Here is a 25866-nt window from a genome sequence, read left to right on the forward strand (position 1 = left end):
GGCGGGACTTTAGCTGTGGCAAAAACAGGAAGTGCTGCTTAACAACTACTTTGGAAACTTTCGCCCACAGCCGGCTGTAAAGACTATTATGTTTATTTATTTCATGTAAGGATTCTATTCATGTTTACGTGTTAGTTTTTATTTGACTGTTGCCCAGAGACTTTCGACGGTTCAGTCAGCATGGACCACCAGCCCCGTTTGTTTACATGGTGAATCAGCTGACGACCTAACGCTAGCAATCTGCTTTTTTTTTATACCGAGTCATATGAGCTGTTAATTATCCACTGGCCGTGTCTTCATGAATGAAACGCAACATTAGTGAAGGAGTTAACCAACATTTACACGACTGAAGGGTTGTTTTAGGCCACAGTGAGCCGTCCAAAGAGCAACAATGCGAAGCTAACGTTTATTCCCTGAAGTGTTAGCAGCGTTGGTCGGACGAGTTCAAGTGTTTTGTCACCGGATCAGCGGCCCTGCAGCGTCTTCATGACAAGATGCCTTGTTCCTGTGGGAACTGGAGAAGATGGATTCGGCCTCTGGTCGTTGTACTGTATATCCTGTTGTTGATAGTCGTCCTGCCGTTGTGTATCTGGGAACTGCAGAAGTCAGAGGTCAGTTCATCGACACTCAATGGGTGTGATTGACGAGTTGCTTCCTTTTTTTTGACTGCTGATTTAACGCTGGTCACCTGTTAACTAACAACAATTACATCAAATAGTACATTTGAATGTAATTGTCAGGTACTAGTTTTTGACAACAGTAGTTATTCGTTACATTTAGAGATTCATACAAACGCCTGACTGATTAAACATAATGTTTATTAGGTCCTTTATGGTTGTTATTGAGACTTTAAACTCTTATTTTATTTTTTAGGAAGTCAGAAAGTCTGCTAGCTAGGTACTTTATTGATCCAGAGGAAAATTCAAGAAATCAGCTGCATATTAAACTTACAAAATATACATTAATAAGAGATAAGAGCAGAACACTTATAGAGATATGAAAAATATAAAAGCATAATTATGTACAGATTGTATATACTAAAACTAAAAAACTGTGAATATGGTGCACAATAAGATTCTTTCTTTTTTTAATTATAATGAGAGTTTAGCGTCAATCAAACTGCCTCAGATACTCGTTTCTATAACAATCCTTCAAATGTGTAGATTTCATTTATAAACAGAAGTTTGTTTTTCACATTTTAGGCCTCATAATAAAGCTCCCATGACTGAATTCAGATAGAAACGTTTCGATCAACTCGAAAATAACTATTTGCACATAAGAGAACACCCATTACTCTTTAATTATTTTTGATGTTCTGAGTGCACGTTGCTGATGACACTCCTGGTTGTTTATTTTCATGCAGTACTTGATTAGAGTACTGTGAAAACACTGCTCTGTATAGCCAAATTACTTAAAAGCATTAACAGCCTTGACGTTTATTTTGTTGGCTGTTTCTTTTCATGTAATGGCAGGTCGGCACTCATACCAAAGCATGGTTCATCGCTGGGATATTCGTCTTCATGACCATACCCATATCGTTATGGGGCATCCTCCAGCATCTGGTGCACTACACTCAGCCAGAGCTTCAGAAACCCATCATCAGGTGAAGACGGCAACAATCCCAGAAGCCACAAGTAATAGTGTGAAACTGTTTTTTAATAGTCTGGGGTTTTCTTGTTTTGTTTTTTAGGATATTGTGGATGGTCCCGATCTACAGCTTGGACAGTGTGAGTTGATATAAAGCCACATACAACAGTGTTTATACACACCGAGGCGACATGTCTGTATTGGAAGAATAACAAGGATTTGACCAAAAATGCGCACATTTCCCACATAGTAAGTTTTAGACAATATTTCCTGATGGCCCTTTTATCTTACAGTGGATTGCACTGAAGTATCCCAGCATAGCAATTTATGTGGACACGTGCAGAGAATGCTACGAGGCGTACGTCATCTACAACTTCATGATCTTCCTGCTCAACTACCTGGAAAATCAGTACCCCAGTCTGGTGTTGATCCTGGAGGTCCAGGAGCAGCAGAAACACCTTCCCCCTCTCTGCTGCTGCCCGCCGTGGCCGATGGGAGAGTGAGTAGCCTTTAGAATAACAACACGTGTACTACAGGGACTACAGAAAATCAATGTGGTGCTCTCCAGTTTCATATAGTCCAGCCGCTCCTTTCCAACAGGATAGATTACTGTTGCAATGCTGCATTCAACACTGCTCAGAAATGTAGTGTTTTATGGTTTTTCAGCTTCTTACTGTTTCATTGAATTAGAGATTTCATTTGCTTTTTCAGTAATATGGGTTGCTTTACTAGATTCTCAGTCATCCAAATCATAATAATCCTGGACTTTTGGCTCTTAAAGATATTTCACTTCTCATCCCTTGTTCTAAGTGACTGGCTTAGAGTTCCAAGTGTTTATTTTCACCCTCAGTTCACATGACTCAAACCTAGTTAACAACAGAGATGCACATGACTCAAGGTGTGGCCGGTGGTGAAACTACCTGATTGCAGGAGTTTGGACAGATGCTTAGTGGCTCTATGATACCACTCATCATTAGCCTAGCCACGCTACACCCATGTTTCTGACGGCACAAGGGTCTAGGGAAGCTCGACAGGGAGGGAGGCGGGCTAAAAGGTTGTCTTTCAAATCCCTCTGCAGCAATTGGGTAGGTATACAACCAATCAACGCAACGAATAGGCTGACGTAGTTCCGAGAGCACCGGCGGATTGTGGCTAAGTCCCATTAGCTTCCCAACCAGCGGAGCCAACTGGTGTATTTAGGATTTGCCATATCCCGTCGGCATAAGTCCCAATACGTCTTTCTTCTCAATGAAACACTTCAGTGCCGTCCTTTGTTTATCTTTCAAGTTGAATTTTAGCTTCAAATCTTTAAGGGCTGTGGCCAAAGCTGAGTCGAAAGATAACTGTTTATTGTGCGCTGGTTGTTTCTGTCAGAATCGTCGCGCCTCTGTCGTCACTTAGTTACGCCCGCCTTCTGACTCTACACTTCACGGTGATTGGTCCGGCCAGTTTTAGGAGAATCCAGCCTCGAGCCTTAAGGAGGGTAACTAGACCCACCCTGGCAGAGAATTAAATTTGTTGCCGTGGGTTGTCTAGCGCGGCTAGGTTAACTCATCATATGAAATGTCCTAAATGACCAAAAGGATTCCAGTTGCTTTCTAGAGAAACACTTGGGGTGTTATTGCATTTTAATTAGATGTTTATAATACCAAAGAAAAGAAAATGTGGCATTTTTGTTTCTTGTACTTGCACTTTATGTTTCTCAGTATAGTAAATCATGTCTCATCTCGAAGCAAACAAGTTAATACCAGTCATCGGTTGCACATTAGCCCCGGTCAGGCAGCATCAGTAATTGTTTAACATTCTTCTGCTGTAGTTGCTACATGAGGAACTGATCCTCATGTAAAAACAAATCTTTTCCCTGAATGCCAAAAGCATCCGTCTTGTCCGTAAAGTCAGTATTTTATGTTGTCTTGTTAAATCTTTAATCCCTCTACAGTATTGTTGCATTCTACATTGAGGATATAATCGGCCATAATTGAGTAGCTGTTTGGGAAAATTACCCCGTTCTGTTTTCGATCATGTCATGAACTTGTCTCAGGGGTCTACTCACCGTATTTCTTTGGACATTTAGAAGTTGGGCTTGATGTTAAATCCTGCAGATTTTACTCAGACTAGAAAAATAGCTGCTTTTCAACCCATTCACCTCCAATTCACATCATATAATGTCTCCGCAGGGTTTTGCTGTTGAGATGCAAACTTGGAGTTCTGCAGTACACGGTGGTGAGACCCGTCACCACGATTATTGCTTTGTGAGTATACCGTGGTTTTCTCTAATACCAATCAAACTGCATTCCCTCTTCGTGTCAACGTCTGCTGCAGTTCTTTCTTTTCCCTCCTAGAATCTGTGAGCTGTGTGGAGTGTATGACGAAGGCAATTTCAGTTCAAAAAATGCCTGGACTTACCTGGTCATCTTCAACAACATGTCACAGCTGGTAATTATTACGCTGTCGTTTCTTATGTGGGTCAAACATAATTTAGCTTAAGTGAGAACTGTCTCCTAAATTAGGGCCTGTGAGCAGGTTGATGCACTTAAAGTTGTCCAAACTCTGTTTTTAACCTGATTTTTCTTCTAATCTAGTTTGCCATGTACTGCCTGGTGCTGTTCTACAGAGCTCTGAGAGAGGAACTGAGTCCAATCAAACCAGTGGGCAAATTCCTGTGTGTCAAAATGGTGGTGTTTGTCTCTTTCTGGTAAATCTCAGACCCAGACATTTTTTGTCAAAACATACTTTCAATGAGCTGCTTGTAATTAGCACGGATGAAAGTTGTGTTATTTTTCCCTCAACTCTCCCAGGCAAGCTGTGCTCATTGCTTTGCTGGTGAAAGTGGGCATCATCTCAGAGAAACACACTTGGGACTGGCAAAGTGTGGAGGCTGTAGCTACCGGCTTACAGGTAACATAAAGTGTACCTAGTTAAACAAATGTGTGAGAATAAATGGATGAGCTTGTTGGTTTGAAACACAGCTGAAAGAACAAGTCGTCCCGTTTCCTTCAGGATTTCGTCATATGCGTGGAGATGTTTCTCGCCGCCATCGCCCACCACTTCAGCTTCACCTACAAGCCGTACATCCAGGAAGCCGAGGAAGGTTCTTGCTTTGAGTCTTTCATGGCGATGTGGGACATTTCTGATGTCAGAGCAGACATTTCTGAACAAGTCCGCAACGTTGGTATGTGCCTCCTGGCTGCTGGTGTGCTCAGCTTCACTTTCTTTAAAGAAAGTGTTTCTAACATTCTTTTATTTTTCATCCACATTGACAGGGAGAACAGTTATGGGTCGTCCCAGGAAGTCCTACTTCGGCGAGGCACAAAATGACGGCGAGCGCTCCGGTTTGCTCTCTTCAGGATCTCAAGACGCCATCACCGAAGCAGCATCCAACCCAGTTTCCCCTAATGGTCAGTATCAGGGTCTGGGGAAAACCCTCACGCCGCACTCCTTGTCGGCACCCGCTGAGCTCGGCTCAGTCCTGTGGGATGAAGGGTATGAGGCCAGACCTGAGGAAACCCCGGACGAAGAAAGGACCGACCAAACCAAAGAACCAGCAGAGGCAGATCTTATTGTGATCACCTAGTTTGATGCTGGTGATACAGACTCTAGCGGATATGGCCGGGTAGGACCCAGAGCCTGGCCGTGTTCCTTCAGACGTTACTGATACAAGCAGAACAACAAAACGTGTTTAAAAGGGCACATCCACCAAGTAATAGTAGAAGTTTGCCAACAAATGCAAAACCAAATGGACCTCTCTGCCAGTGACAGCTCCAAGAATGTTCGGTGAAGATATGGCACTAAAAGACTTGTAGATAACATGCATTTTATGCCGTTTCATGTTGGACTAGAGAATTGTGTGGCTCAGCAGGCTTTTAGAATCCATTTTAATTGGGAAAGACATGAAGTCAGTTTTAACACGCATCCCCAAACGCATATTTTCTTCAAAGAACCCGGTCTGTGTGCTGTTGTGTTTCCCGATACGAGAGCGTACACGACTTCTGCAGAAGTCTGAGGGAAACACGGAGATGTTTTCCATGTGGAAAATTGGTACATAATTTTATGTGTCGGTCGTGTCCCGATCTCAAACGTGATAGACGAGAAAGAGAAATATGCAATTTTTAAAACACATAGCAGTTTCCTCATATTGTATCTTGGTTTATAGGCGGTTCAATGAGTCGTCATTAATCCAATTCAATAATACTGAAAGCACATTAGATGTTCAGAATATTTTTTTTTGTCCTAGCTAGTAAATGTGGAGAAATCAAATGGTGTTGGTTTGAGTACCTGCTGAGAGATGCGTACTATCAATACAGTATTGATACAAATACAGTGTATTTCTTAAGGGTTTGACAAGATACTATAAGTACAGTCCAAGTATTTCAAAAAAACTCACAATTCAGCCTGAAACAGTACAATCAGCACACTGAAGTAGATTCTTCTCAATGCTTTATTGCATATAGCTTACTCTATAGTGTTTAAATTGGTTCACTAGTCTTATCAGATGCCTTGTTAAATGTGCCATGGAACTAGCCTCTCCACTGTAGGAGTTCAGCATTTTTATTCCAGGATCTGTTTTGTTTGACGAGATGTTTTCCATCCTTTTTTAGCCGACGAGCTGGGATAACTTTGCAGCTTTTGCACTGAAGCCATTTGTTCTCCTCATATCATTTACAAGCTCATTCTTTTGTTTTTTTCTTTGGACTTACATGGATTTGTGCAGGGATATTGACATGATTAATGTACAGTTTAGCACGTCGGTGTGTCAGAAGCTACATAAATGTATCAGATCAGCAGCATAATCTGCATCATGTGCAGCTCGAGCATGTTGCATTGCCTTACGTGATTTTTAGGAAAAGTAAAACTGACAGAATTACATCACAACTGATGTAAATGTTCCACGTTTTCATTTGATTCCATCTCTGACAGCGTTGTCAATAAACCAGATTACCTATCATTTGTTTTCTTTCTTGCATTTATTTAAAAAATGACACATAGGGGTGAACTGAACAAACATGTTTGCAAAAACAACCGCGTCCATAATGGAGGGACAGTAATATTTATATCATATACTTACAAATATGATCTTCAGAAGTACAAATTAAAATTGTCCCATGACCTTACATTGGTACCTACAAGGGTTTTGTCATGCAGGACAAAGTGGAAAAAGTTGGCTGTATGTCTGGTATTCTTTATATAATAACCAGAATCTTCATGTGTTCTGTTTATTGCCGTGTAAATTTGACTTAAAATGCCACCAAACTTGGTAGAATGTGAGAGAATATTACTCCATCTGCCCGGGTGCGTTCTCTATATGGGCCGAAATGGAGATGGTGCTTTTGTGAAGCTTCACGGCGAGTCGGACCCACTCCCCGGCTCGTACCTCCAGGGGCTGCTGCAGGACAACGGCTGCCTGCTTCCAGTGAGAGTTCTGGTTGAGAGTGCTGACGCTGATCTCCTGGTCCAAGTAGATGTGATACCAGAAGGGAATTGCAGTTACTCTGCCTGCAGATGTAGCCTGGAGCTGTGAAACAAACATGGGGGGCTCATCACGATGCTTACTGGTACATATGAACACTATACTGACAGACTCGACATCCCACTGACTTCGATATCGCTGGTTATGTTTTGCTTCTGTCAGTTTAAAAATCAAAAAATGACATGCAAAAAATACAAAAAAATGAGCTCATGGATCTGTTTTTATTCTTTGCATTTTAATATTTATGTGTTAAGGGTAATGGCTTGGATTCCTGGGATTAATTAGCACCGAATCTCACTTTAGATTGCTGAGGAAATGTTAGAACTTTGTGGAGAGGAGTATCCAAAAACATCTTCATGCACCACAACAGACCGTTCCACACGGTTTTATTTCTGAATGTTCAAAAAGTGGGTTTTGGGCTGAATTCACATAGGACCAAAAAAAAAAAAAAAAAAGCAAAGTTAGAAAGTAAGTAAGGTTAGAAGTTTGTAGGGAGATGTGTTTTTGTAGGTTTGACTTGTTTCTAGTTTCTTTAGGCTGTTTTTTTTTTTTGGCTTCAAGTTCAAGTAGGCAGCTCTGGGATTTTTAAACTCCACTGGCAGAGTTCTTACATAAATTTAAGTTTCAGCAGCTCAACGCCGTTCTACCACAGAAATGAACAGGTGTCATTTTAATTCTGTTGATTCTAGTCATGTTGCTGCCACTATGGGGCAGAATCACGCCTCACCTTGACTTCTCTGTGGATGTAGTTTGCGTTGGTGTCCATCAGGTCAAGAACAAAGAGCTCCACAGACTCGCTAAGATGTCTGCACTCCAGTGTGGAAAAGTCCAGAAACACATGGACCGGCACCTAAAAGACATAATATATGAACACAAGAAGAAAAGCACTCAGAGAGCGCAGCACTCTGCCAAAGCTGCTTAGACGTATTATTTCTGACGGCTGGAATGCTGAAAACATTTGCGGTAGAAATCACAGCCACATAGAATGTGGACATTTAATATAGATGTGCCCAAAAACAAAATGACCCTGTGCTGAGCACAGGCGTGTGTTATGCATGTGTACGTTATGTACGGATATCGCATCGTGTGATCTAAATATGAAGTGGGTAGCGGGAATTGATAAGACTCAGAAACACCCCCACAATTTAATCAATTGTTTCTTGTATCATTTCTGACAGAAGTCCTTATAAGTCTGCAGCGGTTGGGTGTTCTATACTCACTTTTTGTCTCTCCCACAACATTATTCCTCTCTCCTACAACGTTGATTACAATTACATGCAAATGGCAAATTATGCAAATTATGCGATCACGTCATTTAGCGACTTCTAGCGACTTTTAGGACAGTCAATAGCTACTTTCCTTACTGAGGAGCTGGCAACACTGATTTGTAGTAGGATCACAATCATGTGATTGTCAGCAGGCAGCTGATGTAGTGTTCACTTGTAGTCATAGTTACAATGAAGCCATGACGCTATCTCACAATGATACAGAAACAAATCTGTGGATCTAGACTATAAGCTGCATCACGAAAATCTAATCATTTGGTCCTTGTGTCATTTCTGACCTTCCCTGAAAACTTCATCCAAATCTGTTTATCTGCTTTTGAGTAATGTTGCGAACAGACAGACAGATGGACAAATGTACGCAGATCGTCACATAACTCCATTGTTCCTTGGTGAAGTAATGAGCACATGTGCATCACACACACAGTAGAAAAAGGCAAAACAGTTAATTTAGATGCTCTATCATGGATAGCTGTGCTAGTAAACTATGGCTCTTCGAAGCTATTAATCGCAACGGATGTCTTTATCATTGTGACCCATTGCTCGCCGAAACCCTGATGTTGCTCTCTCCTTATGAGACTGTCCATTCCTAGTGGCTTCCTCCTTGGGTCACTATGTTGTTAAACACAGCAATTGAACCACAGTCATTCATCTACTAAACAGTCTGAGGCTCCACCTGGTGGAACAACCAGGTACTACAGCTAATGTGCAAAACATTTTTGCATGTCCCCTGCCTTTTGTCTTATTGGTCTGTTTTTGAGTGATGTTGCTAACAGACAAACAGAAAACCAGCGTTGATCGTCACATAAATCCGCTGAGAGTTATGGTTGGGAGCAAAAAATGGAGATGCTTATTTATTCTTTTTTTTAATAAAAGAAAACAAAAGTTGCCTGTTTTTTGTTGACTTCGGCAACAAGTTAAAGGGCTCATATTTGAAAAATGAAGAGAAACGCTGCAGTATTTTTATAATCAAGCTGAAACTGACTCACAGTTGATATTAGCACTTTTCCACAAACACCAGAACTGATCTTAATTAGTTTTAAATTGGCAGCGTCAGGAGGTAATCACTCAATCACAGATTAATGCTCAAAAACATCTTCCACCTAAGCCTGACAGGTGACAAACATGCGGCGGCTGCAGGACAGCACGCTTTACAGATGACAGAAAAACCAAAGTACCAGCAGAGAGAGTGCCCTTGTTTCCTTCACTTCAGAACAAAAGAATCTTTCCTCCTCCCTGTCACAGTTGTGTAGACCTCAGAGCCCACTGTTTGATGTGCCTGATGTAATGTGTGCTGATGGATTCAGGTAGGAATGTCTTTGGGCCAAGCTGTGTGTTGCGTCTTGTGTGACAGTTGTGCGAGGAAGTGCCCTCCACCGAGGGCTTCAAAGACAGCATCTGCTAAAACAAACGACCATCCCGCGAGATTCCAACGAAATTAGAACACAAACATGATGCTCGGGAAAAGAAATGATTATTTCCAGACCAAATAAAGAAAAAGAATTCAAAGGAGGAGTGCGGCTTCTTTAACACAGCTGGGAAGCACACATCAAAGAGGAATACAGAAAACACAGTCTTGGACTTTGGTATTCTACGTGAAATACTTGTTAAACAAAAGAAAAGCCCATACATGGTGGAAAATAAAACTGGACATACAGTGGGTGTAATTTTTTTATAGTACTGCGCCATGTGTCAGTCAGATTTACCAAAACCCCAGCAACACATTTTCACCTAATGTACAATCTATGAATGTGAATGATGCAAGCTTACAAACACAGCATACTGTATGTGAAAACTGTCAGTATTGACCATTGCATCAGGAACATAAGACAGAATAGGAGATAGAAGCAGCCTGAGATGTACAAAAGGAAGATTTCACAACTTTTCTTATTAAAGCCGGACAAAGTTTCAGCTGGTCAGTATGGTTTTAATGTGATTCACTGTGAATTATTCTGGATTTGGTATCTATATTCAAAATCACTCTAAGTAAAAAGAACACGTTTGTAAGTTGAAATAATTATGCTCATTAATAACACTACAACAGATGTATGTCATTAATCTCCTATTACTGGAACTGGCAGTCATTTGTGGAGAAATTTCTAATAAAATGAATTTAAAATGCAGCTATCGCCATTAAAAACAATGTATGACTGGATGAGAATACATTATGAAATAGCATATGGAGTGTAGTACACACAGTGTGTGTGTACAGGTGTCCCACTGAGACAGCATTTTTGAGGGTGATACTGATAACAGCACACGGCTGATGTTTGTTTTTAGGATACCATGAATTTGGTTATAAAAAAAACTGCAACAAAAAGGGACTTTTTACAGTAAAGGAAAACACATTTTATCTCTCATCTGTACAATGTAAGTGTAACACCTTCACTGTCTTAGACATTATTTATTCTGGCAACTGCCTATATTACCTCTAATGTCACATACACTGAATCCAAAACAGATGAAACCAGTAAATGTGTGACGCATTAATGAAGGTTAATAAAGTTCACAGTGAAAATAAAGCTGCAGTTTCCTTCAAGCAGGTCACTTTTGTTTGATTTTGATCACCTGCTTGTTTGAACCAGTCATTTAATGCAGTGGTACAGGTGTGGCCTCCATAAACTGTTAATATGTAAAAGAAGGACTGCTTTGTGGTCTACAGCTTTTAAGCCTTAAATATGGAGTTTGGCTGTCCCCATGCTATTTTTTTAAAAAATGGGGTGTGATGAACAAGGTGTGGGTCTGACTGAGAGCTTAAACACAAAACACACAGAGGGCAATACTATCCATCACAGGGCAGCCCCGCCTAAAAACATACTCACTTTGCCATTTATTTCTCTCAAAATGGGACCATAACTCATAAAATCAACACCATGCTATATCTAATAAGTTTTTAAATTACTGATTGAGGCCATAAACTTATTAGGAAAATGTTTACCGAGGTAACAAATCAAGGAAGAAGTCGGGGCATTTTCTCATACACTTCTATATAATCGTTTACTTTGCAAACAGAGGAGTCGCCTCCTGCTGGCTGTTAGAAAGAATGCAGGTTTGAGACACTACTGCATTTGCTTTGTTGTTGCTTTACACAGTGCAGCTGTTAAAATTGATAAATTTACAGAGGCTAACATTCAGTACAGTCATACTTTAAGCCATATCTTTAGGGACTGTAAAGTACAGACGTCTATGTGAAGCAAGAACATTGTTTTTGTTAATTTAAATGAAAAGTTTTGTTTTGCTGACCAGTGCATCATCAAATCCCTTTTTTTTAAAAAGAAATTATCAGCCTTTATTTAACCAGAATAAACCCTATTAAGATTAAGAACCTCTTTTTCAAGGGCATCCTGGCCAAGATAGGCAGCAACAAATACAAAACATGTCTACAAAATTACACAATTAAAACACTCGCAAAACACAAATAACAAAGATTAAATTCACAAGCAAACTATGAAAAACAAGTGCACGTTGTGGAGTCGGCCTCAAGAACTTGCAGTTTGGATTTAAAAGCGCTCAGTGAGATTAACTCAGTTTCCGGTCTTTCTGCACCATATTCCATGCAAAAAGTGCCGAGGAAACAAAAGCCTTTTTACCCAATTCAGTACAGACACATGGAACAGAAAGCAACAAATGATCTTGAGAATGGAAAGACTAAAGATTAGCATTTTTCTGTGAATGTAAGGGCAAATGTAGGTGTGCTCTGGTGCTAAAGATGTAACCTTTTTTACTGCAACCCTATTAATTCCAAGAGTAAAGACGTTTTCAGGTGTACTTACAGTGAACTGGTTGATGAAAGGAGCAATATTGAATCCCAGCGTTGGTTCCTGGCCCTGCACAGCACTTTCCAGCAGCAACGTATCGGACTCCACCAGCATGCCGTACACCACGATCTTCGCTGGGAAAATACGTCCTCCTTCCTCCAGCAGACACCTTGTATGAATAACAGAAACATCATAGAAAAATATAAAACAGCTACAACTACAGTAACAAAGTACAAAGCAAATAAAGAAAAGTGATGGAACATTTCTCTGCCTCTTACCTGGCCAGGGAAGCTTTCTCCATCAGCTTCTGTCTTATAAGGCCACAGGTTTCTACACAGTCCAGGATGATGGCACTCCACAGCTTCTCCCTGGACGGCCTCTGCAGCATCCCCTGCTCGTCCTCCGTGTGATTGAGCCAGAACTCCAGATGCTGCTCCGAGATATCGTTGGAGCGAGCCAGTCTCTTAAGCACTTCCTGTTGCTTGGTCTTTTCCACCGAGCTGTAAGCTTTCACATGACCTTGGCCAGCAGCGATGAGGGACAGCAGGGAGAAGCCTTCCGACACGTCCAGCACATAGAACATGCTGCTGCAGTTAGCGGAGACGGCCCGGTCAGACTGAAAAGCCGATTCCTGCTCTTGGTTTTGGCATTTTACCTTCAGCTGAGAGATGAGTTTGGCTAAAGCGACGCAGAAACTCAGATGGTACTCCTGATTGTTCAGGAGCGCCATTTCTGAGCATTCCAGCACGCAGAAGTCTTTAGTCTGACTCTGACCGGTCTGAAGACATGCTAATGCGCTGCACAGTTCTGCCTCTAGGTTTGGGTTTCCAGAGTATTGTGAATCCACATGCTTGTCCAGAGGGATTTTATGCCCGCCTCTCAGCACAGCAACACTGCACAGCCTCAGGTAGGCATCTCGGCAGGAGACTTCAACTATCAGCTCGTCTCCTGGCTTCAGGACAAAACCTGAAGGGACAACAAGGGAAACCATAGGCTTGGCCTCATTATACTACAACAATGGAATCAAAACTTAACACTCCTTTAGTGCCAATTAATTATACTTCACAGTATCCAGTGCTGTCAAGTATGTAAAAGTGGTATTGCAGAGATTTGTAATTCTGTGTATTCATTATACAATCCATCAAAAAGTAATCATAATAGACAGAAATTCCTGATTCAGGGTTTCTGCAGAAATCAGCCAGTCAAATTTAATGCTTTTTAATGCCATTTTAATGCTATACTGTAAAAATTTTAATGCCATGACCGTGAACTCAACAAATTACTCAGGTTTTTTTTTTTTTTGTAAAAGATGATTTTTATATGAAAACTGTCCCTATATTTCACTATTTCTGAATCTGGAAACCACCCTGACGACCCACGGGCTGCAGTCATTCTCTGAACTCCACGTTTTCTATCTATTTTTGCTGGAATTTGCATTTCCCCATTTCGCAGTTCGCCTCCACTTTCCAAACATGCAGTTTTTGGCAATTGTACCTGACCGGCCGGAGCAATTATGGCAATGCTTCGGCATGTTTATGCAGATGCACATATCTGACAAATCGCAGTCTATAATTATATATTATCATATTGTTATGAAATATTTTTCTTGAAAACGGCAGAAAGAAATTTTACTGCCACTGAGAATCAAATTTAATAATTTTTGAATGTCATTTAAGGCCTCAATTTTCGCAAAATCTATTTAATGACAGTTAATGCTTTTTATTGCCCTGCAGAAACCCTGTGATTATTATAAAAAATAACTATTTGTTCATCATGACTGAAATGTAAAAGGCACTAGCAACCAGCCCCCATTTCACACAATGTCAGCTGAGATAGGCTCCATTCACCCTCCACACGATAAACGCAAAGTAGAAGTACTGTGAGCTTTTCAGAACTTACATACATATATTACTGGAAATAAAGTACTCCTACATAAACATGTAAATGTAAGTAGATCTAGTGTTTAGCCTGTTTATTGCTGCTTTCATTTAGACAGAATTTGAAAGAAAGTGTCATCTGTGCTTAAAATGAGCAACAAATCTCAGGTATTTTTTTGGCACTAGTATAAAAAAAAAAAATCAATGATATCCAACTCTACAGCTATGGGGACAGAACAAAAGGTTTACCTCAACATGGTGTGCAGCAATAGCAGCAGAAAGCAGCCAATAAAAATAGACATATTGCTTTTCCTGAAACCATGCTTATGAGTTTGTAAATTGTAAAAGGCAGCATGGATGAGGCAGCGCTGAAAACATTTCCACATTGTTGTAAAAATGCAGTAAAAGCACACAGAAGAAAAGGCAAACACATAAAGCAAAGAGGAAGGGAGAGCAAATGCAAGAGAGAAATGAGATTCAGGGGACCAGGCAGAGAGGGGATTCCTGCAGGAATAACATCTGTTCACGTCTTCATGTCAGCGCGCGGCTCGTCTGAGGCATTTGGGGAAAATGCATATTTATTGCCTATAAGAATTTCATGAACACTAAAGAGTGTCACAGGCGATCACGGCGCACACGTCACAGCAGCCGACAAACGGATGTTGGCGATCACCGGGAAAGGTGGCGGCTCCCTGGAGGCTGCCCTCGCCAATTAGCAGCGCGGTGAGATCCTGTTGAGCTCTGTCTGAAAGATGATGTACTGCAATGCCAACTGGAACATGTCTGCTAATGTCAGTGGCTGTTAAGCTCATCGTGGTGACGACAGCAAAGCAAAGCGTACGCATTCACCTTTAGGGACTATCAGCGAACTCAGCTTAATGCTCAGAAAGCCATTTAAACTTTCTGAAGGTCTCGACAGTTTTAGTATTACATAGTATCCATTTTACTGTGGTATAATAGCTTTATTGTAAGCCTTAAAGGTCATAAAACTTCTGCTATATTCATGTGGGACAATACTATTTTTCTTTAATGGGTCTTAGCAGAGCTGGTTTTAAAATGTCAGTAAATGTAATTTTTAAACTGTCATTTTTTTTCTGAATTTCAGGGATTTTTATGTGTCCTTATCTATTACAGTGAATAATTCTCAGAAAATATTACAACAGGGATAAAATGTTACATATAAAATATCTCCTATAGTACTCTTGGCATTATTTAAAACATTAAAAACTGGAACAGTGTGGTCTGTAAGGTAGACTGCCCTCATCTGATATAGCACAGAAATGGAAAGAGAATTCAAGCTGAGCAGTGGAAAAAAAAAGTTAAATGTCATAAACATGCTAGATTAATGAGAATTTGACACAGCCATGATTAAAGAAAAATGCCCTGGCCATACACTCGGACCATTTTAAGAATTTAAAAAAAAAAATAGCACCAGTGAGGCCAGTGAAGCGTAAAGTAATGTACATACTGTGTCCTGCATTTCTTTCTCAAGAATAAAGACCTTTATTTGTCATAAACACAGTTATATACAGTATAATGTGCAGTGAAATGCAATGAACACCTGTTCCAGATCAAAACAATAATAACAAGGAGAAGAATAAAGAATAAAAACACACAAGGAATAAATATATATGAACTAGAGGCGAAATAAAAAATGGCGAAATAAAATTCAAAGACGCACGAAATAAAAGACGCGAAGGGGCGCCGCGCACCACTGAGACTGATGATTTTTGACCCTCCTCGCCCACCGTAGCAAAACACTCGCTTCAAAACGAAGGAAGACGAGGTTGAGGAATTAGCTGACGATCCTTCGTCAAATACATCGGTTGTGTGGATCTATTTTGGCTTTCTATGTAAACGAGGAGAGAACGGTGAGAAGATTGCGGATAAAACAAAAACCGTGTGCAAAATATGCCGCTACAGTTCCCCGTACACTGCAGCGAGTACAACTAGTTCTTTCCTTTTCATTCAAAAATGTAGTCATCCTGATTATTACAACAACAAAGCACTTTTTTATTGAGATTTTATGTTTGTATTTGCACTGTAGTCTAAATAAGGGGAAAAAAAAATACTTTTTTTTTTTTTTCAAAGAGCATGTATTTTGTACTGATGCAGCATTATTTTTTGTATGTCTGCATAAGGAAGAAAATAAAGCTAATGGTGTTGAAAGGCTCATTGATGATTAGAAAACCCTTGTGCAGTTATGTTAGCACATGAATAAAAGTGTGAGTTTTCATGGAAAACATGACCCCAAACTTTCGGACGCTAGTGAATACAGATAGAAATACGCAAAATACCTTTGGCGCTGTGCTCTGGGTAGATGGCTTGTTCCCAGCAGGTGTCCTCCTGAGGTCCAGTAGATAAGCTGCTCTCCTCGTCCAGGTGGAGCTGGAACCACACAGCCAGAGCATCCAGCACTCCTTCCTGAGTGACGAGCAGCCGGACCTCTTGAACCTCCCTGGAGCTCAGGCCCTCCAGTTCCTACAAAAACACCACAGCAGAGAACAGAACATTAACCGCAATCAAAAATAAAATGAAGTTTAGCTGCATGAATGTTCCGGCCTTTGAGAGTTTGACAGATGTTGCTGGCAGCTTTTCTAAACTTAAACAGCTTGTTTGATGGACACATGATGAGAGTTATAGAAATATATGTATGCTTTTGACATCACGATGCTCTGATTCTAAACCTGCTGGGCACTTTCTATCCAACCCCAGTAACACCATTATGAAACTAGGTCTGTCCAGATCCAAAAATACAAATCCCCATGGCAAAAAGCAGCCATTCCCTCCATCCATCCATCCATCCCCCCCATACATGATGTCCTTGTTCTGTGACCAACCATGTACAATAGTGCACCCACTCATGTGTTGGAATTACTCCTGTACACAACATAATATGTGCAATACCCACTCAGGGTATTTATTTTCCTATTTTCTTTTATATAAACTTTTTATAATGTGTGTTTATTTTTTCTTAGAATGTATAACTGTATAGTTTTGCTGCTGCTTTTATTGTTATTCTTCATGTTGTTTTATATAAAGCTGACTTTGAGAACCCTGCAATTCCATTTTATTCTATTCTCACCATCTCAGCAATTTAACTTTCACCTTACATTAAGTGTATTTACCATTTGTGCCACACACTTCAAAACAGTTCATCAACATCCGAAAAATCTGATGCTCGCAAAACGAAAACTTCAAGGTCCGCTGATATTGTTTTCTAAGTCTTCTGAAGCTTGAGGTTGTAATGAAAACATGATTACAGGGTTACGTTATATTTCACTCAAATGAGCAATACGTTTCAGAAGGACAAAGAAAACTTATCCCCAACACCGAAGGAGTTGCATCATTACTTTCCATGGAATATTTAAATTCTCCTCTCATGCCCCGACTGCATATGCATGGATAAATTATCTCAGTGATGCATATCAACAAATTCTCCTACAAGGTAATACGTGGCTGCTAAACACCGCCGTTACAAACGGCCAGGTGTGCACTGTGAGCTGATAAAATAGAGAAGGATCCCTGCTGGCCTGTGGCTGAATAAATAAAGGGTCTGTGATGTGCAATATTTAAGCCAGTCAAGGGACTGACGGCAATATGGTCAAGTAAATTATTTTTGTCTTTGTTAAATGATTCTGTTTCACTAAAGGGGACAAAATTGCAGAACATTACAATTTCTCACAGAACATGCAGAAGTTAAGTAATGACACATTAATATGATAGTGGCTTTATGCATTTTAAATATATCATGAGGGGATTTCTGAGCGGAGTCCACACAGAGTTTATTACCATCTGCTGTCAGAGAGGGTTTTTACTCACCTGCACATTGTTGAAATCTATGTTGAGGGCTGTGAAAGGCTCAGTGAGTGGTTTATATCCTCCTGGCAGTCTGCTCAGTCTTTCTGTAGTGTACGGCTCCATGGAGTCATCTGGCTCGGAGCTGCAGCTCACCGGACTCCGTAGCTCCCCAGCTGCAGCCATGGACAGACCGCCCACTTCTGCCACACAGAGCCTGCAACACAGACAGAACAATCTGCTGAAGGATTCAGACGGCCGGCACTGCTGCTTCGCAACAGCTGAAGCAGAGATCTCCAGGTTGTGTCAGAATAAAGAGGAAAGAGGAAAAAGGTCTATTCACATGCATACAGACGGACTCCAGAGCCTACCTGTGATGCCGGCGGATCTCAAGGCATTCGACAGCCATGCCGAACACAGTGGCTCCAGCAGGGATGACCCGTCCTGTAGCAGAACGATCCCCAAATTCATTCTCACCCCTCTAAAGTAAAAAAAAAACAACATTTGGTTTTAATGACAAAAAGCATGAAACAACGTAATGTCTCTACCACACAACATAAAAAGAAGAAGAGCACTCAGAGAGCACAGTACTCCACGAGGCTTCTCATTCCACCATATGACACTGTTGGAAATGCAGCATTTTGGGTTTTTTTTTTAGAAATGCAGCATTTCTTTATTAGTTTTTGATGATCAGAAATCACAGCAACATAAAATGTGCCCATTTAATATAGGCACAGGCGCGTGTTATGTATGTGTACTTTATGTACAGATATCGAATTGCATGACTTAAACATGTAGAGGGCGGCAGGAATTGATGGGATTTGGAAATACCCCCACAATTTAATCAGTTGTTCCTTGTATCATTTCCGATGCATTAGTCCCGATAAGTCCATAGTGGTGGATTTGTAGTGGGATCGTAATCCTGTGATTGTCAGCAGGCAGCTGATGCAGCGTTCACTTGTTGTCATGGTTACAGTGACGCCATGCCGCTATCTCGCATTGATGCAGAAATCTTTAACAAATCCGTGGATCCAGACTATACATCGCATCACTGCAAAAATCTAATCACTTGGTCATTGTGTCATTTATTACCTTTCCTGAAACTTTCATCCAAATCCGCTATTCTGTTTTTGAGTAGTGTTGCTAACAGACAGACGGACAGATAAACCAACGCCGATCGTCAAATAACTCCACCGAGTTCCATGGCGGAGTAACTGGCAAGTGGACACATTTACTATAGCTGCAGGATACCCACATTTAAAGTTAGTGTATGAGTTTTAAGGTCACAAATTGCACCCTGATACTTAGACCCAGTTGACCAATGAGATGTGCACAATGTCAGATGTTTCAAAGGCAACTCCCTGGTGAAAAACATGCATTTGTATGTTTTCTTTTAGGTCAAAATATTCGACTGCTTGATATACAGATGATATTTGACCCAGCGTGTTGTGTTACCCTCTAGAATATCAGCAGATCTTGATCTTGTTATGCAAAGTGCCCTGACATATGTTGTGATTTGGTACTATATAAATAAAACTGAGGGGCTTCCAGGCAGCTGAGCGCTTAGGGTGCATACCACATGGATGAAATGCCATCAGCAGTGAGATCCAAATTCGATTCCCGACGGGCTGGACCTGTCCCCTGCTCTCTTTCCCCTCACTTCCTGTCTCTTCCTACTGCTGCTGTCCAATAAATTGAAAAAGTCTAAATCTTGAGCTGTACTTTGTTACTCTATTTTCCTAAGACTGTTGAACAAAGACCAAGTATGATTCAGTTCATTCACTGTACAGCTGCTCATTTTAACCACATGCAACAGAAGTCACAGAGAACCAAATCTAGCGAATATGGCGGGTATACAGAAACTGTTTGCATTTTTGTGGTCAAAAAAAACCTGCTGAACACAGCTGGAGCACCCACATGCCACGACGCAACAGTTCACGTTGTTTGCGTCAAATAATCTCCCTCAGACACCTCAAGACGTTACAGTAAACCTCTGGGTGACGAATTCCAAGTGCATAACTACATGAATCTTGAAGACACAAGCATGTTCCTGGTACGATCCTGACCTAAAGCCTTTTCTCCGGTTGTGGAGACTGTGGGCCCTTTCAATGTGAAAACTGCTGTTCGTTCTCTCATAAGGTTGGTGTCACTACCAGCGATGACCTCAAATAAATATGGCCACATCCCATGAAGAAAACATGGAAGGATATTGAAACTTTGCACACAAGTAGATGATACTTCCATCTCTTACTATCCCTAATTTCATCAACCTACCCATGATTCAAGATGTCCATCTCGTTGTTTGGAAATTAATTACAATTTTACATGTGTCGACTTCAACTGGCCAGAACTCCCATTTAAGCTTTCTAAGCATTGGTAATGTCATTCATATAGTATTCTCACAAAATACTGATCAAATAGATCCTATGTATTAGAGATACAGTTTTTCTATTTTTTAAAAAATAAATCCTGAACTTTCTTAAGCACAAAGCTGAGACTTACTTGCCTGTACTACACTGTATATGTACAACACACCTATACTATACTACACTCAACAAAAATATAAACGCAACACTTTTGTTTTTGCTCCCATTTTTTATGAGATGAACTCAAAGATCTAAAACTTTTTCCACATACACAATATCACCATTTCTCTCAAATATTGTTCACAAATCTGTCTAAATCTGTGATAGTGAGCACTTCTCCTTTGCTGAGATAATCCATCCCACCTCACAGGTGTGCCATGTCAAGATGCTGATTAGACACCATGATTAGTGCACAGGTGTGCCTTAGACTGCCCACAATAAAAGGCCACTCTGAAAGGTGCAGCTTTGTTTTATTAATGTGTCAGATGCCATCGAACGTGAGCATTTGCCCACTCAAGTCAGTTACGACGATGAGTGGGCAGGTCGTCGATGTCCTCATCGGGGTCTTGACCTGACTCCAGTTCATCGTCGTAACTGACTTGAGTGGGCAAATGCTCACATTCGATGGCGTCTGGCACGTTGGAGAGGTGTTCTCTTCACGGATGAATCCCGGTTTACACTGTTCACTGTCCCCCCCAATAAAACAAAGCTGCACCTTTCAGAGTGTCCTTTTATTGTGGGCAGTCTAAGACACACCTGTGCACTAATCATGGTGTCTAATCAGCATCTTGATATGGCACACCTGTGAGGTGGGATGGATTATCTCAGCAAAGGAGAAGTGCTCACTGTCACAGATTTAGACAGATTTGTGAACAATATTTGAGAGAAATGGTGATATTGTGTATGTGGAAAAAGTTTTAGATCTTTGAGTTAATCTCATAAAAAATGGGAGCAAAAACAAAAGTGTTGCATTTATATTTTTGAGTGTATATCCGTAGATGTTAGCCCGTGTTTGGACGTGTCGGTTATTTCTGTTGTTCACTTCCACTTTTAATGCTGTAACACCAAGTGCAGAATCCGATTGCTCAATTAATCACCAGAATACTCTATTACTAAAATAATCGATAGCCCTATTTCAAATAGTCAAAAATGTATGTTAATATTGGAGTTAAAGTCACAGAATGAGGTGAAAACCACTAAATGCAGGTTGAGCAGTTCAGGTGTAAGTACCCTTGAGCAAGACGCTGACCCCGAAGCCAAGGCCGGACATCAGTGCGCAAAATGTAAAGTGATTTGTCCATTAAGGTAAAAAAAAAAAAAAAAAAAGACGTTTCATGTAAGTGCAGTGAATTTACCTTTTTTTTTTTTTTTAAAAAAAACAGTCTTTCCTGTCCTGTATTTGTGTTTAATAATTGGAGTTACCTGTGGAGGCAGCAGGAGGTGGTGCCAAGCATGAATAAGACTCTCTATGATGCCCTCTCCAAACAATCCTGCATCTACTGTCTCTGTCACCACCAACGATACTCTAAGAAGGAGAAAAAAAAACATTTCATTAAACTAAGAACATTTGTACAATACCCAGATTTTAAGTATATGTCTACCTGTGCGGGACATCTTTTGGCACTTCCATATCCAGGGATTTCATATGGAGGATCTTGATGCTTCCATCCATTCCATTAGCAGTCACCACCTCACAGGCCAGTTCATACATCGTCTTTGACAGCTCGCAGGCGTAGACCTCTGCAGCCCCTGCCTTCTTGGCGCACATACTTCACAGAGAGAAAAGGGAAATCAAATCTTTTGTAGGTAAAATAATACATCTGGTGCGCATTGTGGGCGCATTTGTGTTGAGGGGTTGAATTTAAACTAACAAAAAAGTTACACGCTACAACAGAAGAAATAAAAACTGTCCAAATTCTAATTGAAAATATCTCACCCAAGGATTCCAGTGCCAGTACCTATGTCAAGTACAGTGTTGCAGCCGTTTTGAACAGCCTTCTGAATGGCCTGCTGATACTTCCGGTTCCTCCCGTGGTCATTGAGCATAAGGAAATGCCAACGTTCCACCAGCCAGTTGGCCACGCGGTAGAAGTTCTCTCTGGCCTCGGGAAAGTCTGGTCTCAGCTTCAAGGCTTTGTGAAAATGACCTGCAGCTTCATCTCTAAATCCCATCCTGAATAATAAAAGGAGAACCAAAATAGAGTCAAAAACAGATGAAGAGGTGACACAGGTGCTTAAAAACACACATAGAGCCTGATAATATTAATGCAGGGGACAATACCTGAACAGGTGTTCGCCCATGCTGTTTAGGATGACCTCATCAGCAGGGTACAGTTCCAGCGCTTGTTCGTAACAATCAAAGAGGTCCTGAATGCGTCCCACAGAGTCCAGCTCTTCAGCCCATTTAAACAGAGTGAACCTGAAGGACTCCTGAAAGGGACATGTCATGTAACTGAGCGCTTAGGATTCTTCAGCAGTAAAAGTGGACAACTTTATGTACAATAGCTGGTTTATATGTGCACAGTGATTGACCACAAACACACACACGCACGCGCACACACACAAACACACACACAGGTTTTCAGAAGAGTGTAAACAGAGCATACCTTTGCAAAGTCCTTAAACACAGGTGCAAGGTTGAGGACAAGAAGGTAGTGCACAAATGCAGTTCCATAATCTTGGCTGAACAGACACTGCTGGGCACTTTCCAAGGAACTAGAGACCAGCTCATTCCTGGCTGGGTCCGGTCGGCGTCGCCTTCGGGTTCTCCTGCCGTGCTTCGGCCTTGCACTGGCATTAGGCATCCCTTCAAAATAAAAGCCACATATGGAAAAGGTTTAAATAATATGCACAGATTAAAGCCACTTTCAGTGAGGTTCCAGATAAAGCACTGTACTACTGCATCCAATCAATACTGATTTTCTGCCTAGAAAAAGACAAAAAAGTGTTCTGTTACTGAAACTAAAACAATTACGGTCAGTATGTCTGATCAATTTGGGGAAAATATCGAATTGCGTTTCTTCTGGCAGATACTGCAGTTTAATATAAAATGTAATTTTGTAAGATCAAGATGCAGTTCAGTATTAAATGTATAATTGATGTTAGATAATGATGAAGCATGGCCACATTAGATACCATCATGATAGCAGGAATTTGTAAAATCATTGGCAGGGCATTTTAAACTCACGGTCAGATATGCTGCATGATGTAAATCCTAAACTGCAGCCCTTCTGATTCTTAAATTGTATTTAAAATCTAAATTTTGGTTTGAAATGGACTAATTGTTCAGCTCTCCTGTATTGCATCCCATGCGTATGGAAGCCATCCATCCATCCTCTCTACACCGCTTTATCCTCACTAGGGTCGCGGGGGGATGCTGGAGCCTATCTCAGCTGACTCGGGCGAAGGCAGAGGACAACCTGGACAGATTGCCAGTCTGTCGCAGGGCTACATATACAGACCGACAATCACACTCACATTGATACCTACGGGCAATTTAGCGTAATCAATTAACCTCAGCATACTTTTGGACTTTGGGAGGAAGCTGGAGTGCCCCGAGAAAACCCACGCATGCACAGGGAGAACATGCAAACTCCATGCAGAAAGATCCCAGGCTCAGGTCGGGATTTGAACCGGGGACCTTCTTGCTGCAAGGCGAAAGTGCTAACCACTACGTCACTGTGCAGCCCTGGTGTTGTTATGCAGCAGAAAACATTTCAGATCATCACAACTGATTTTAATGGAAGACAAAGAATAACCAAAGAAAACATGAATAAAAAAATGTGTTCTACAAGGATTATTTTTATGCAGCAGGTAAAAAAAAATTAGAAGTGTGAAAAAGTATTGCCCCTCTACAGATATCTTCTATTTTTACATATGTACCCCACTTAATATTTTTACATTATTAAACTAAAATTTAAAAAAAACAAAACAATTTTTGCAAGTCAAACTAGTTTTTTTAAACTGTGTGATATCAGTCGTCGAAACTGTGACTTTAACTTTCTGTTGTCATGAAAAGGGGCATATTGTAACATTGGAATATGAGAACAATTATTACAGTAATGTCACCATAAACAGGTTATATGACATGAGCTAGCTCATTAGCTCCTTAACATGCATTATTAAAGCTTTTCGTTGACTTACTGTGTATAGTTTTGGATCAAAGGCTGGTGTGTGAGCTGGAGGAACACGAAGACTATCACTGCTGTGTAATTAAGCGGGGTTAATAATGTTGCAGAAACAAAAACATAAACATTTCAGTGGCGTCCAGCACAGCTGTTAGCATCGCTGTGGACATTCGTTCTATTAGCAGAAACCTGACGTGAGCTGAAACAACAAAAATGCTCGAAATACGACAGTTAAACCGTATCTAATTAAAAAAAAAAAAACCAACAACATATGTTCACATTCCTTCTGTAACAGCCAATTCCAGAAAGAGCAAATCACATTTGTCGCTATGAATCTTTCATCTACCGCTCATCAAGTAACGTGTCCGTTCGCTAAATGTCTCGGTGAGAAACACGCAGCTCACTAGGCATGGTTCCATAAGGGCAGTTGGAGAGACGTTTCAAAAACAAAAAAAAGCTTTGAAATTCCGAACACTACAAATTCAATGCAGGACAAATGTCGAATCGTAGTTTCAGTATTTAGCTACACATTTCTCTAAATTGAATGTCACCGCCTCAGAGGAACCAATGACAGATGAGTGTTGACGCACAATCAAAGAGTACCCAAGATCAAGATAATTCACACCCACACACACCCAACAAAAAAAAAAACTGTCTACAGTATGTCTGTAATGTGGCACTCTGGTTGATTAATCCAGCTGATAACTTGATTTACACACCAAAGTAACCTTGGTGTGAAGTTGTGTAACACCCATGATGACTGATGTGAGTCTTGACCCAAATGCATTGCTCAGATGGTCTGATTTCAGGGGCTCAATGCCACTTGGATGATTTTTGCAGAACTGTTTTTGCTGCACTGAGCTTGAGTGTGAAAGCGACATGGGTGATACTGATTCACAGATATCTTGTATGTTCTGACATATAAGACCATCATCTTTAATTATCTTGCTTTTTTTAGACAATTTCTATACAATCTGTGCAATATTAGTAGTGTCAGTATTTCTAATCATCAAAAATCTGTGCCATGCCGCTGATATGTAAAATGTTATTTTTTTTAGAAGTAGTATATTACAGTTTATTTTTAGAATTCACTCTTGTCATTTCTGCTGTGACATTGCGAATTTCCCCACAGTGGGATTAATAAAGCAACATCTTATCTGTTCTAGATACCTTTTTATTGACATTTTGACTTTTTTTTGGCACTAAAAGCTAGAAATACAGAAAATATGAGTATAAAAGGGAAATATGTTATGCAACAAAGCCCTCTAAAGCTAAACTGTGAAAGTTATAGCTATGTACAAAGCACCTGGTGTTGTCTTGTTCCCACCTTAGCTGTGCTTGATGACACTCATGTTCATTCAGCTGTGGAGCCTTCAGAGGAGTTTCCTTGCAATGCCGATTACAATCTTTGATTGATGCTATTGTCCTGCCTTGTGTGAGTCAGCGTGGTCACTTGCTGTCAGTAAACACGGCCTGACAGTGGTGTGCTTTATGTCAGACCTGTTTTGCTTTTTGCTTTGTGTTGATGCTGGCGGCTTGTTCTCAGGAAGAAGCATTGTTATAATAATACAGTTTACCATTTCCTGTTTGAGCCTTGTGCAGC

General features: G+C 40.7%; 2 protein-coding genes across 3 annotated transcripts; one reads left to right on the plus strand and one right to left on the minus strand.

Annotated features, from left to right (window-relative positions):
* Positions 1 to 6532, plus strand: tmem184c (transmembrane protein 184C). Its single transcript, XM_022194390.2, has 10 exons — positions 1 to 611; positions 1473 to 1603; positions 1691 to 1727; positions 1881 to 2086; positions 3765 to 3839; positions 3930 to 4023; positions 4170 to 4282; positions 4386 to 4485; positions 4588 to 4759; positions 4851 to 6532. The coding sequence occupies exons 1-10, from the start codon at positions 495 to 497 to the stop codon at positions 5159 to 5161; spliced, it is 1356 nt and encodes a 451-aa protein (XP_022050082.2). The 5' UTR covers positions 1 to 494; the 3' UTR covers positions 5162 to 6532.
* Positions 6533 to 24764, minus strand: prmt9 (protein arginine methyltransferase 9). 2 transcript variants are annotated; one of them, XM_022194388.2, is made up of 13 exons: positions 24280 to 24764; positions 22743 to 22942; positions 22418 to 22566; positions 22073 to 22309; positions 21738 to 21905; positions 21559 to 21661; positions 18142 to 18251; positions 17795 to 17987; positions 16270 to 16453; positions 12374 to 13061; positions 12111 to 12264; positions 7782 to 7904; positions 6533 to 7099 (listed from the first exon to the last, which is right to left on the minus strand). In XM_022194388.2, the coding sequence occupies exons 2-13, from the start codon at positions 22938 to 22940 to the stop codon at positions 6860 to 6862; spliced, it is 2547 nt and encodes an 848-aa protein (XP_022050080.2). In that variant the 5' UTR covers positions 22941 to 22942; positions 24280 to 24764; the 3' UTR covers positions 6533 to 6859. The 2 variants fall into 2 exon arrangements, with proteins under 2 accessions (XP_022050080.2, XP_022050081.2); XM_022194389.2 differs by lacking the exons at positions 22418 to 22566; positions 22743 to 22942; positions 24280 to 24764 and having other exon boundaries at positions 22095 to 22214.
* Between the last annotated feature and the right edge of the window lie 1102 nt (positions 24765 to 25866).

This window comes from Acanthochromis polyacanthus, chromosome 3, assembly GCF_021347895.1.
Source record: "Acanthochromis polyacanthus isolate Apoly-LR-REF ecotype Palm Island chromosome 3, KAUST_Apoly_ChrSc, whole genome shotgun sequence".
NCBI classification, from domain to species: domain Eukaryota; kingdom Metazoa; phylum Chordata; class Actinopteri; family Pomacentridae; genus Acanthochromis; species Acanthochromis polyacanthus.

Coding starts and splice junctions, on each gene's coding strand:
- tmem184c (XM_022194390.2), top strand. CDS start 495: ATGCCTTGTTCCTGTGGGAACTGGAGAAGATGGATTCGGCCTCTGGTC. Junction 4,024..4,169: donor TCAACAACATGTCACAGCTG/GTAATTATTACG, acceptor CTTCTAATCTAG/TTTGCCATGTACTGCCTGGT. Junction 4,760..4,850: donor TGAACAAGTCCGCAACGTTG/GTATGTGCCTCC, acceptor CCACATTGACAG/GGAGAACAGTTATGGGTCGT.
- prmt9 (XM_022194388.2), bottom strand. CDS start 22,940: ATGCCTAATGCCAGTGCAAGGCCGAAGCACGGCAGGAGAACCCGAAGG. Junction 13,062..16,269: donor CCCAGAGCACAGCGCCAAAG/GTATTTTGCGTA, acceptor TTGTCCCTTCAG/GTTTTGTCCTGAAGCCAGGA. Junction 7,905..12,110: donor CTTTCATCAACCAGTTCACT/GTAAGTACACCT, acceptor TATGTCTTTTAG/GTGCCGGTCCATGTGTTTCT.